This window comes from Pteropus alecto, unplaced genomic scaffold (genome assembly GCF_000325575.1).
Source record: "Pteropus alecto unplaced genomic scaffold, ASM32557v1 scaffold48, whole genome shotgun sequence".
Taxonomy (NCBI): domain Eukaryota; kingdom Metazoa; phylum Chordata; class Mammalia; order Chiroptera; family Pteropodidae; genus Pteropus; species Pteropus alecto.
The window spans coordinates 2,759,155-2,773,275 of record NW_006442110.1 but is presented as its reverse complement, the minus strand read 5'-3'; the positions used below and the strand labels follow the sequence as shown (position 1 = coordinate 2,773,275).

Genomic DNA, 14,121 nt, shown 5'->3' with positions numbered 1-14,121 from the left:
CAACATCTGTGGAGATGGCCATGTGCTTTTCCTCTGTGATAGATTAATTGTAGCGGTAGTCCTGGTGAGGCATTATCTCAAGGTATAAAGTCATTTTACTCAAACTTCATTTAACTTGGTTTTTTTTTTTTTAATACATTAGTAATTCTTGGGGAGATGGGTGTATAGCATCCTTTTACATTGGTGAGAAGGGTGGATTTGGTTTTAAACCTATGCCAGCTTCGTAAAAAGGAAGTCGAAGAGGCCACACAGCAAGGAATGTGAGAGGCCTCCAGGACTGACCGGAGAGGGAGCAGAGACTGCAGTCCTACGAAAGGCCACGTTCTGCCGACGACAGGAAGGAGCGCAGGAGCACGTTTTTCCCAGAGCCCCACTGAAACCTGGATTTCAGTCTTATGGTCCCCAGTCGTACCATGCTGGACCTCTCCCAGGCTCTCTGACCAGAGGAATAACTCAGCCAAGTGTCCCCCAAATGCCCATGCACATAGAATCACCTGGGGAGATGAACAAACACAGATTCAGTAGGGCAGAGATGAGGCAAGATTGGGGCGTCTTTATTTCTAACAGGCTCCCAAGTGATGCTGATGCTGCCAGTTCACTGATCGCTCTGTGAATGTCAGGGACATAAACAGCCCTGGAGCTTTACTTGTACCCTGTAAGTTCGGTGGCTTTCACCTCAGAACCACTGGGACCCGCCATGTGGGTTTTTTGTTCTTTCACGGGCAGAGGTCTTCAACAGTTCTCTCGATTCCTTTCAAGGTAATTGGTTTAATTGGAGTCTCAGCTGTGGTAATTTAGGTTTATATTTTTCTAGAAATTCATGCATTTAATCTAGGTCTTCAAATTCATTACGATAAAGTTGAACAAAATAAATGTTATAATTTAATTTCCTTTCTCTAGAAATTTCCTTTGTCACAATTTTTAAATCATAGGTTTTCTTCTCGATTAGATTTTTTTCAAAGAACCAGCTCTGGATTTATTTATTAGTTCTACCATCTTTCTGTTTTCTTTTTCCACTTGCTTTTACTTGACTTCTTTAAATTTATATCCGCTGTCCTTTAGCTTTGTAATTTGAATGTTTAATTCTCTCGCTTTCATTGTCGGGGGTGTGCATGTCTCATCCTCCCTCCGAGGAACGTGAAGGAAGTTGACGCGTCTATGCTCAGCTCCCAGAGCTCTCACGCTGACCCACCTCCAGGACCGCACGTTGCAGATGCAGTGTCTTGGCAGGAGTATTTTTAGCTAGACTTCTATCTACAGGGCCTGAAAATGTTTGGAGACTGCCTTAAGTCGTCACAGCCTTCCCACGTCACGAAGGAACAGATGGCAGGCCTGTGTTGTGCGCAGCAGTGGGGCCATGGCAAAGAGACGATGGAAGAGCAGACCTCATTCACAGGGCTACGGTGAAGGGCGGTGGGGTCGCGGCCCCTGTCGGCACCGCCCGGCCCGCACACCATCCTCTCGTCCCTTGTGCCGCTTTCCGGTTGCTCCATGTGCCTGGCCGGGGCCAGGGGCTGCCTTCGCTCAAAGGTCCTGTTCTTTCCCAACCCGAATTATTTATCTCTCAGAAACTCTACTGTGAAAAAAATCAAAAGGGTCACAAAACATTCAGCTCTGGGACAACTTCTGTGGCCCTTGTTCCTCCTGGGCAGGCTTCTCTTTCAGTCTCAACTTCCCTACCTCCCTTTCTGCCTCTTGCCCTCCGTCCCTTACGGTAGACTCTGAGCACCCATGAGGGTAGAGTCCTCTCCCAGTCCCCCCGCTACGCGCCGCCCACTCTGCTGGGCGTGGTCCTTAGAGGCCCCTCTCCCTCGGTCAGCGCCACGCGGGTCCTCTCAGCTGTTGTCTCTGTCACGTGGGGCTGGGGCAGTGCAGGGTAACACAGGCGTCTGTGTTGCTATGGTGACTTCTCTGTTGTTGGCAGAACCAGTGATTCCAGCAAGTCACGGGATTCATTTTTGCCTCATTCCTGGGCAGCAGAAATGTTATGAGAAGCTCACGAAAATGAAGGAGATTGGAACTTAGTGTTATTTACAGATGCATCTGTTCCTGTCCCCATCGAGACCCCGTGCTAACTCTTGCTACTGCGCTGCTTTGTTTAATATTCTTGTGTGTCACTTTGGGCCACTCAGGAGATCATGACACCCTCCAGACTAAGCTGGCTTCCCTCTCTTAGCTGACTTATCAGGACTATTGCTGGAATCCCCGGGTGCGAGTTCTCCCAAGGGAAGTCCTGCCGGTCACCACCCAGAAATAAATGCTGGTTCCACCTTTGCTGGCAAATCTGGGCCTCGTGTCCTTGCCTGTGACTTCTAAGGTTGAAGAAACAAAGTCACTGTGTAAACACCAGTAGCAAACAGGTGACCAGTTGTCTCACTCATTAGATCTTTGGTTGACTCCCCATGCTCTACACAGACTGTTCAGAAATGTTGAAAGACCAGATAGGTTATTGATTCTGCTGTTGAGTTTCTGCCTAAAAATAACCCTGGAAGGCTTACGGGGCGGGGGTGGGGGAAATCAACTTTATGTTAAAATGTAAATGTACATAAAAATCCATGAGAACGTAGGGTGCAGTTATTTTAAACATAGAAAACGAGATGAACTGCTTTAAATTTCCCTCTTAGAAAAGGCTAAGAGTGGTTTTCAAGAATTTACTTGGGGATTTTAACGTTTAAAAAAACAGAAAGGGCGAAGACAGAAATAGCAATAGTTTAAAATTGCAGATGACTTTAGTTGCTGAAACGCTGTCAGTGCTTGGTGTCCTTTTATCCTGACAGTGGCGCTATGCGATATGACATATTAGCCACATTTTAAAGATAAGGAAAAGGTGACTCAGAGGAAATAAATGCCTTCGTGCCCTCAGTAAACACCTGAGTGGCTGCCGAGGTGGCCAGCTCCACGCTGGCTGCCTCTGGTCCCTTAGGCAGAAGTCTGAAATGTAGGGACTGCATACATACCTGCTACTAAATGCACCTTCCCTTTTTATCCACTTTCTTTTTATATGCATATATACATTTTTTATTTATGTATATATGTGTGTACATATATATATATGAAATAAACTGCATCCAGGACATCGAGAGCCAATGAAGTATTTGTTCACACTCGGTCAACGTGAATGAGAAGAGCCGTACAGGGCCATGTGGCTCGTGCTGGAACTTTATCGCAGCATCTTGATGGCAATGTGGGCCAGCCCCCGGGACAAGTCTGTTTGTGGGGAAACATTGGGAAGCTTTGAAAGAGGGAGAATCTGTTTCACAAGATCCTCTTTGATGACCAGTCGCCATTCCACCTGCCACAAGCAATGATGTTGTCTTTTGAAATCTGAGGTTAATTCGGGAAGAGAGCAGTTCGAAAGACAATGGAACTATCTAGCGTGGGGTTTGTAGCTTCAGTTTTCTGCGGTCAGCCTTCTAGGAAGACCAGACAGTGTCTTAGGATTGTAATTATAAATTTTTACTTGTGCTTCTACAGACGAAAAGAGTATTTCAAAAGCAAGAGCCCAACTGGGCATTGATAAGAGACTTGAAGTTCATGCGGAATTAAAATTTAAAAGCACTTTAGGTTTGCTCATCCCACGCTGGCCCCTTCGACAGACCACACGGCGGAGCGGCAGCCGGTCAGCGGCCATGACCTGAGTGAGTCCACTGTGTTCTCAGAAACCCTCCTCATCTGTGTACTGCTTTCCAAGCATTTAGGAATAAAAAGGGTCAGTTTTACATTTTGATGAAACAGCAGTTACAACACAGACGTCCATCAAAGCCGAGATCGTGTGAGTATGGACAGCGAATCTGCAGCAGCAGGAGCATATCCATCATCTAAAACTGAAGATGTTCTCTGCAGACTGAGACCTAGAGGTTATAGCAGAAGATTAAGTGTTTTTCCAAATTCATTTTATTATTCACTGTACTACCTTGAAAGATATACGATGATGACAAAAGCAAATCAGTAATATTCAGCTGTTGCCGAGAGAGGCAAATGATGGCCTTTGAATTTACTAAAAATTCACAGAGGGGAATAAAAGAAGCCCCTTCATCCTCGTCTGCTTCCTCAAATGATGAAATGTGCCTCGCTATTCTCACAAATGATGAAACTCACCTTTTGACTACGTTTTGGGTGATTAAAAGGTTATTTTCACTGAGCTCCCAAGTCATAAATTCTGGAAGTCCAAAGCCTTTGCTGATACTTGCACGTGCCTGCTGAAGGTGTCCTGTGCAGAAGTCTGAAGGCAATAGCTCCTAGGCCTCTTCCAGACAGTCACCTAATGAACGCTGCTGGTTCCGGCCCACTGTCTCGGAGAAGAGCTGAAATATGTCAGGGAATGTCTTAAAAAGGCATTTTGGACTTATTCACTGTGTTTAGTTGCTTCTATCTTCTTACTTTCATTGTTTTCTCAACCACCCTGTCCTCAGAAACAGGCTGTTTCCACGATCGGGCAGACAGCCAGTTCTTGCTAACACTGCTCTGCCGACAAGGAAACCACCGACGGTATTAGCCGAGACCCCTGTGTAACAGGGAGGTTGCAGGACGGAAAGCCAGCTAACGGTCTGTGGCCCACGAGTGCCCATGACATTACCTAACAATAGCTCCGACAACTGACTCAAACAATTATCACTAACATGAAAGAAGATAACAGTTTGCTTCCCTGAGAAATATGACATCTCTGTCTAACGTGGAAAAGGGTACCACACGACTTACCTTAGTGTTTATTTTATGGAATACAAAGTCTGAGCTTCTATCAGTAATGAGCTATTTCCTGTTAAAATGCCTATTTATACTACTCAGACAGGACTAGTGCCAGCCTCGTCCGGGAGTATCAGTAAATCTTTTTCCTGAAAGGCAATTGAGACAGTTTAGAAGTTGGCTTTTTAAAAAGCCATGGGAGGAGGGAATCTAATAAAATCATTTGCTCATTCAGTCCTTTTGAATAAGAGTTGGCATTATTTAAACAATCAAGACATATAGCGAATGATGACAAGTTCCTTCATTCTGTGTCTTTTCACCTAAGTAATGTCTTTGATCTCTGGATTGCCACCTGCCCTCCCTATTAAGAAGCTAGAAATGTAAGGCTTGTTTCACTTCCCAAGTCAGAAGCCAAAGATTCATAATCTCTTTCTCATTTGAAGTCAGAATTTCCAGCTGACTCTCCTTCTGTAGAAACTGAGGTGAAAGTTTTCCGCACAAACGTGAGACTGAGGCTCACAGAGGTCCACGCAGGCTCAGTCCCTGGATGAAGACCTGACGGCCTCCAGAACCTCTCCCTCCGGAAAGTGTGACCAGCAGCAGCCCCCACCGAAAACAAAACAGCGCCCCCTCATGTCTACAGCTTCTTTGTCGACAGCCATTTGTTTTCGTATCTGTTTCTAAAATATCAGTCAATGGCAAATGGCTAAAAGAAATTATCTGAAAAAATAATTTTCTGTCATAGAACTCAGATTTGAAGGGAGAAAATACAGTGAAATGAAACAAAGAAGCTGGTTTGAATAAAGGCAGACATACATCACTTAGCCGAGACCCCAGTGCAAAAACTAATGTTGCGATTTGGATTAAATTATAATTAATAACAGCGGTTTTGTTGGAATGTTTCAGATTATCACTTTAGATGCTGAAGCTCAAGTAGTTTCCATGGCGATATTTTCTCTAGGAGATGTCAGCTACTATCTAATTTTTTTGTCCCCGATATATGACAACCTAAAGCTTTTAGTGCCTTTTATTCTGGGGGGGGTTTATGTTAGATCATCTCAATTTATTTTTATATGCATTTAAATGTGTGTTTTATTCGTAATTGGTTTCTGAGCCTCAAGTCTACAGTTTTACATATTTGAAACGTAATAAATAATAACAAGTACTTCATTTATCTTCTGTATTAAAAAAAAAAAATGCTTTATTATTCTATCTTCTCCCTACCCGCTCAGCAGGACAGGCAAGAAATGTGAGGTTAAAGAATTCAAATCTCTTTTAATATTCTGTTCTTACAACTGTCTTTTAACCCAGTTTTTTGTACTTAAGCACCTGCCTTGAAAGGTCTATTAATTTTACATATTCTCTAAATGCAATCAAAAATTACACCCTGACAGTAACGTTTTAAAGCACAATGAGCACTGTTCTCGCATGTGTTTCTGTGATGGTGATAACCACCCCCCTGACCCCCATGCTGGCTGGGCCCAGGAGGGTTCGTATGTGGGACCGGGCCTGTTGGGTTTTCGTCCTTCTGCAGTGTTGCTTCAGATCTTAGTTTACCATGTGGTTCCGCTGATACTGTTCCCTCGCGGAGTTATCCTTCGTCAGATAAAACATCTCTTCATGCTGAGCTTTTGAAGCCCAACAAGTGCAGCCAGAAGCCTTTAGGTAAATCGCTGGCATCTGCAGACAGCCCACTGACCACAGAGAAACGACTGGGCTCAGATGTTGTCTTAAGACCATGCAATGATGTTGACAGTTTGATTGATCCAGTGTAGACCAGTCCCTTCTCATCAGAGACAGCTCAGCTTAGTGTTTCACAAGTGGTTTCTGGAGCCAGTTTCCTGGTTCAAACCCCGGCTCCACCACTGACTGGTCACACACCTCAGACGAGTTCTTGGTTTCCTGAGGGGATGACTGTGGCCACCCCACAAGGCTCACATGGGGATGGAGCGACTTCCCCTAGGCCTGTCCTCACAAAGTTTGTGTGTTGTTACTTCCTTTTTTTTCAACCTGAAGATGGAAGAAGATGCTTCTCACGTGGAAGACAGAGACAGGGACCGGAAGAATGTCTGCGTGTTCGAGTGTGAACACGACTTGTATCTGAACGTGTTGGGGGCGTATGACCCATTAGCCTTCTCTGGGCGAGAAGGGTGACGGTGCAGATGGGTGTGGAAGCCTCGGCCAGGCCCTTCGTGAGCGTGCACCTGGGAGCAGACTCTGCCACCAGCATCCCTGCCGCAGCACATTCTGCCCGAGCCGCACTGGGTGGGGGAGGGGAGGGGAGCGGATCTCTGGGTGGCGCAAAGGAAACACACAGTCTGTCACTGTAACAGGGACAACCAGACAGACAAGAAGGATGTCTGCAAGGGAGAGACGCAGAAATACCCACACTCCTAGGAGACAGGAGATCAGAGCTGGACTAGTGCCACACTTTGGTGGTCATCACCACGTAGCATCATCTGAGGACCCAGAAGAAAAGTGCGTGGAGTGTATAGTGTGAGAGAAAGTCAGCTCAAGGGAGCCTTCTGATCCCTGCCTAAGGATTTGGATTTTGTACCAAAGGCAATCCTGGGATATTTTTTCATGGTCTCTTCAAGCTCTTGTCATTCTCCTTGGATCACTTTAGGTCACATCCACACCTTCCACTACTGTTTTTGTCAGTAACTTCCAGGGAACCAGGGAGAAGCATATCAATATCTGTTTTTCTGCAGTTTTGTGGCCAAGGACGCAAAACCGTACAGTAGGCTACAGAGAAACTATGCTATTTGCTACATCCACGTTACCTGAAATAGAAAAGTAAACAGTTTCATAATATTGTCAATATTACACAGTAAGTTAATAACAAAATTACCATTGTGATTTTTTTTGTCACCAAATATATTTTAAAGGTTCATATTATTTAAAGGAGGGCAGGAGATTCGTGTGTGTGTGTGTCTGTGTGTGTGTGTGTGTGAAGGAGATGAGAACTATGACCCCTCTCAAGACAGCCAAATGTGTAGTAGCTCTCCCCACCTAGTATCTTATAGGTACCTCAAACTCAATATGTCCAAAACAAGACAAATTTTCCTTCCCTGTCCCCTAAAAAAACCCTTCCTCTCATAGGCCTTGCCCACGCTGAGTGTGTGAGAGCCGGACTTCCTCCACAGCCCACCTGTCTGTCCCTTCCTGGCCCTCAGAGGCAAGGTAGGGAAGAGTATTGACTTGGGAATTAACCCTACTTGGGTTCTGATCCCAAGCCTGATGACTTTTTAGAAGGACATGGACAAAATAGTGTGCAGGGAAGGGTAATTACAACATGAAAAGGCCTGGAAACTGTGCCAAAGATGGGCAGTGAAGGTGTTAGTTTTCATCCTTGAAAAGCAGCTCTCAGGCTTCAAAGGATGGCTTAGTCAGGGAATTGCGTGCACTAGTAACCTAGCCTTCCTGTGCTCTGAGTGCATGAGCTACAGTGTCGTATCTTCAGAACAATTCAGACAGTTCACTATAGGTGGATCAGGTCATAATCAAGACCACATCTTGCTTTAGGTCAATGTTCTGACTATACAAACCAGACTCTTCAATGAGGCGTGGAAAGCTCTCATTACTAACAATTTTTGTCTATTTTATTGTTCACTGTGTATCCCCAGCACTTAAATGCCTGATATATAGTATGCACTCTACAAAGATTGAATGAATGAATGAATGAATTTGTCACATCTACTAATAATACTTCTCTGAAAAGAAAACTCAGATTTAAAGAAGAAAGCTGAGATTTCTAAAAATATGATATGTTTTTATGTAAGCCAGTTTTATTTGTGCAGGGAATTTTATAATCAATCTAATATTGCACGATCAGCCTATAAAAGCGAGAGCACCACATTCTTGGGCCGATGCTGAAATTTTGAATATTAGTCCCTTCTGTCTACCCAGAAAATCCTGATGGGGCGCAGGAAAGTGACTAACTGCACTTTGCTTCGCGTCGGCTCTGCCTGTTTTCCTACCCGTCTCACTAGACTGAGGACTGGACCAGTTAAAGCGAGCAAATACCACTGAAAGGTCTCTTCCACATTCACCAATTAAAGATTTAGGGGAATGTGAAAAGTCCAGGGGTTCAGCATTCTCTTTCATGTGTTCGTTGCTTCGTGTCTGTGGCTTTAGTCAAATCAGTGGGTGTGCACGGCACTGATGGCTGAGCTAATTTAGAGTACGAAACCTCTAGGAAAGGATCATTTTCCTGGTCCTAAGTAAGTATATCGAGTCTAAGAGAAAGGATTGAATGACATGTGCTGGTAGAATCGGGAGTCTCCCTGTTTGGTTCCCATGTTTCCTGGGGAGAAGTAGGAGAAAGGGCTCTATCGACTTTTCATCTTTATTCTGTGGATTCTTGGAAGTCCATAGCCCTGGGAACACGTGAGCCTTAGAAAAACTGAGATTCTCCCTGAATCGTAGCACAAGCCTACCTCCTCGGTGTGAACACAGTTAGCTATGCCAGACGACTACTTGTGATTTTGTTTACATTTAGTTGTTGCCATCCAATAGCCACACCTCTGGTTAGACTAAGACAACCCTCTGTGGCAGAAGCCGCTTCCTTTGAGAGATTTACCTCAACCCTCAACTTCTCAAGCAGAAGTCCAGCAAACATGGAATCATTTTGGGAGCTGAATTAGCTTCTGTGGATGATGATACTCTCCTGACTTACAGATAGACTTCAGGATCTATTTGCTTTTTGTGTGCTTGAAATTTATTTTATCTTTGAGAAACATCTAAAGTTAATACAGCTGATACTTATTTTTTATAACAGGAAAAGAAATAGAATATTTATTAGGCAATGAATATTCTCAGCTTTTATGAAATATTACCCCCTTACACATGCCTAACATGTACAATGTTTTATTGGAGCCATGTAAATATTAACTTAAATGATTACTTTTTAAACTAATGCCATAAGCTGTAAAAAGCTCGACTATAAATTTATCCAGTGCCACCAGCTGTGAATGGGATAAGAGAGGACAGGAGGCAGATTTCAGCCTAACTTAAGGAAAAGTATTGTGATACATAAGCTATCATGGGAACTGTCGCACGCAGCTCAGGTAGTTTTAGATTCTCTAATGTTCCTCCAACGGAGGGATAGACCTTACCTGAGCTTTGTGCAAAGGGAAACAGCAGGAACAGGGATGGACATTGCTACGATTCTCATGGGAAACTGTAGCAAAATTGGCACATCTGAAATGGGGATCTCATTTGGGAAAACAGGAAGTGTTGAAGAATTATATGAAAAGATAAGTGTCAGATCATGCGGGATTAATGGTGTCCTTGACTCTCCTGCTTGACCTTTCATTTCCTTCTCTACAGCCAGTGCTGATTTTCCATATAATCCAGGACAAGGCCAAGCTATAAGAAATGGAGTCAACAGAAACTCGGCAATCATTGGAGGTAGGTGACACACAGGACAGGCCTTCATGGGGCTACTCACCTGCGGAAAGTAGTCATTTTTAATAAAATCGTAGTCTAGGGAATAAAAGGGTTGTCTACTTAAATATGACTTCTGATTGTAAAGTACGGATATGGAGAAACTGCGGTAAATATAACCTGGCTGCTTTGTAATGCAGACTTGTAAAAAAAAAAAAAAAAAGAATGGTAGTGGCGAGCCAGCCAGAATCTAAATATGCAAGTAGGTAGCCAGTGGCAATAGCTAGGGCATCTCTTTATTCCCTCCGATCTCTCTTTATCCACATCCTCTCACATCCTAAGTGGTCCAGGATAGCTTACTATAAAAATGGGAAGCATGGAGTCAGTCTGGTTTCAGAAAACTAATAAGCTGGAGTATGTAAGATAGTCCAGTCTTCTCTTCTCTTCCTGCAGGATAATTAGACTCTCCTGGCACAGTCCCTCCTTTTTGGCTCATTATGGATAATCCTGTTGCCCATCACCTTCTTCTCTCCCTGCCTCTGCCTTGTTTCACAGAGATTTTTCCTGCCTCTCTGAGTATAGCTAATACTATAAACGTATCAAGGGACTTTAGACTCAGCCAGTTGACGTGGCTTAACCAGTAGGTTTTTTTCCACATGAAGAAAGTAGATGCCTATAAGAAACGTATATGACAATAAAATCAGAATACATTCAGAATGCTGCTTAAATCACATGTCCAAAATTCTAGTATAATCCTTATCTTCATTGATTTTTGCCTTTTTCAAGATCAACTTTACTGAAGTATAATATGTCCTTATTTAAGTGTAACAAGTCAGTGACTGTTGTCACTCATACATCCATAACAACCCTCCGCAATGAAATACATAACGTTTCTGTCTACGAAGGCTCTCGTGCACCCTCTGCAGTCCGTGCTTTCCCCTGGCCCACTCTCAAGCAAGGCAGCCTCTCTCTGCTTCTGCTCACCTAGGTTACTACTTATGCCTCTTTTAGAGTCTCATATAAATGGATCACATTGTATGTGCCTTTTTTCTTTCACTCAACATAATGTTTTTGAGATCTACCCACATCGTTGCATGTTATCAATAGTCCATTTATTTTTATGGCCAAATTGTATTCCATTGAACGAATGTACTATCATTTGTTTTATCTACTCACCTATCGATAGGTGTTTGGTTTGTGTCCAGATTTGGGCTATTTTGAATAAAGCTGCTGTAAATACTCTTGTACAAGTGTTGTGTGAACATAAGTTTTAATTTCTCTTTGGTAATTCCAAGGAGTGCAATTGCTGAGTGTTACAGAAAGTGGATATTTAACCTTGTAAGAAATTGCCGTCCAATTTTCCAAAATGGTTGAACCACTTTACATTCCCTTAGAATTTTCTGCCTAGACAACCACATCATCTGAGAATAAAGAAAAATTTTACTTCTTCCCAATCTGTACACTTTTATTTCTTTTCCTTTTTTTATTTCACCGACTAGGACTTTCAGTACAATTATGAATAAATGTTCTGAAAGCTGATATTCTTGCACTGTTCCATACTTAGAAGAAAGGCATTTCATCTTTCACCATTAAGTAGGATATTAGCTGTAGTTTCTCATAGATCTCTTTTATCTTGTTGAGATAGCTTCCTTCTACTGATCGTTCCCTGAGAGGCTTTATGATAGATGGGTGTTGAAGTTTGTCATATGCTTTTTCTCCATCTATCGAAATGATCATATGATTTTTCTCCTTTATTAGCTAATGCAGTTAAATTACATAGCTTATTTTTAATGTTAAACCAATCTCGCATTTCTAGAATTAACACGATTTCATTATAATATATTCTTTTTTACATATTGCTGGGTTTGATTTGCTAAAATTTTATTGAAGAGGAATATTACTCAATACTTCCCTCTTTTTTAATATCTTTGTCTGGTTTTAGTATCAAGATAATACCGGCTTCATAAAATGAGTCAAGTAGTATTTCCTCCTATTATCAGAAAGATATGTAGGATTAGTAGTATCTCCTTCAGTCAAGTTTGTTAATACTGTTTCTGAAGTCTTCTGAATTATTACTGATTTTCTGTTTAATTGTCATGTCAGTTACTGAGAAAAGAATGTTGAAATCTCCAACTATAACTGTGAATTGATCTGATTCTCCTTTCAGTTCTATCAGTTTTTATAGTTGTTGTTTTGCAGTTTTGTATTTTACATGAGAGAGGGTGGTGTTTGAGGGGACCGAGGCGAAGTGGGGAAAAGAGCGTCTGAGGGGTGTGTAAGGTTCGTTTAACCTCTGGTTCTCCTCTCTCCACCAGGGGTCATCGCCGTGGTGATTTTCACCATTCTCTGCACCTTGGTCTTCCTCATTCGCTACATGTTCCGCCACAAGGGCACCTACCACACCAACGAAGCGAAGGGGGCAGAGTCAGCAGAGAGCGCAGACGCTGCCATCATGAACAACGACCCCAACTTCACGGAGACCATCGATGAAAGCAAAAAGGAGTGGCTCATCTGAGGGGTGGCTCTGTGGCTGTCGGATGGGGGGGATTGTTAGGGGCAAGGGAAAGGGACAAAAGCACCCTGCTTCACACTCTTGAGCACATCCTTAAAATATCAGCACAAGTTGGGGGAGGCAAGCAACAGAAAATTCTTGAGACTGATTACCACAAAAAAATACTTTTTAATATTTCTTTATAGCTGAGTATCGAAACAAAGTAATACAAAAATGCTTTTAGAGTTTCAGCAATGGTTGAAATTTGTAGGTAATATCTGTCTTATTTTGTGTGTGTTTAGAGGTGTTCTAAAAACCCATGGTAACAGGGCAAGTTTTCTACATGTTTAAGAGCCCTTAGAATGTGGACATTTTTTCTTGAGAAAAGCTGTTGCACATCCATATGGCCTCCAGCATTCTCTCCCTTTTGCATCTAGTCAGCTTTTAATGGGCTGTTGTAGTTACTAGTTCGTGTCCATATAATGTTTCTTTTAGTGTCCTATAAATTGGAGAAGGAGAGGAAGGGGCAAAGAGAACCTGTCATTTGCCAGTTTGCAAAGCGACCTCATTCGATGCCAACTTCCTCACAGTTCCTGCCTGAAGCAGCTGAAGAAAGAAAGTGCATGGCACCTGTTGGTTACAGCATAATCAGCACCATGGAGAGAGCCTTAAGAACCAGAGCAAGTAGTTTCATATTGGGTGGTTGGTTTTATTTTTCATCGAATACTACAAGATCATATGGCTCCACGTATGTAATCTTAGACCTCTTCAGTATCTGTAACTATCAGTTGTAACTGGCTGTTGTGAAAGATTTTTCTTCCGCTTTACCTTCAACATACTGGGTTGCATTATGTGTATGTGTAAGCACCTCACTGGGCAATTAGAGCCAGATATTACGATTTGTTTGCTCTGTTTCTTTTGTAATTGCAGGAAGAGTATGGACACGTTCTAGTGAATGGGCAAATTAGGTTGTTCTTATTTTGCTTTAAATCTCTGGTTTTTAAGCCCCTGTGACAAAATCCTAGCAGACAGTGTCTTCTGAATGGACACCCACAATAAAGCCAAGTTCTGATTGCTATTATTATTTTTCTTCCTCTGGAGTCATATGGGAAACACTGCCATGTTTTAAGTCATCTACTCCATGTACTGTGTTCCATCCAAATAGACATGGTGCCATGATTCAGGGAGCTTTGCTGGCAGGTGCATTTGAACCTCAAGTTCATCACAAAAGTCGTAACTGATTGTCACTTCTCAGAAAATAGATATGTCTAGTCAAGCACACCTCAGTTTAATCAGGAACTTTGACCAACTTATTCCAACTAATAATGCATTGATTTTATTTAAAAATAATAGATTTTGTCTGTAAACCAATAAGACAAAGCTCCTATCAAAGCATCCAAAAATAATTTCATTTATTTATTAAAAGATTACACAGTTATTTCTAGAATGACTACCATTTATGATGATTATAATCCAGGCTCTTGTACTTAAATACTTTTAAAAGTTTTTTTAGATCCCAACATTTTAAGAAATTAAATATGATCATCTTTTTTCTTCTC

General features: G+C 42.4%; 1 protein-coding gene across 1 annotated transcript in view; it reads left to right on the top strand.

The window, feature by feature from the left end:
• Window positions 1-13,643, top strand: part of CNTNAP2 (contactin associated protein like 2) — a 1,631,342-nt gene extending 1,617,699 nt beyond the window's left edge. The window contains exons 23-24 of the mRNA XM_025039033.1: window positions 10,015-10,095; window positions 12,387-13,643. Coding sequence (XP_024894801.1) covers window positions 10,015-10,095; window positions 12,387-12,586 — 281 coding nt within the window. The 3' untranslated portion in view covers window positions 12,587-13,643. The remainder of the gene's footprint in view (window positions 1-10,014; window positions 10,096-12,386) is intronic.
• Window positions 13,644-14,121: the final 478 nt, after the last annotated feature.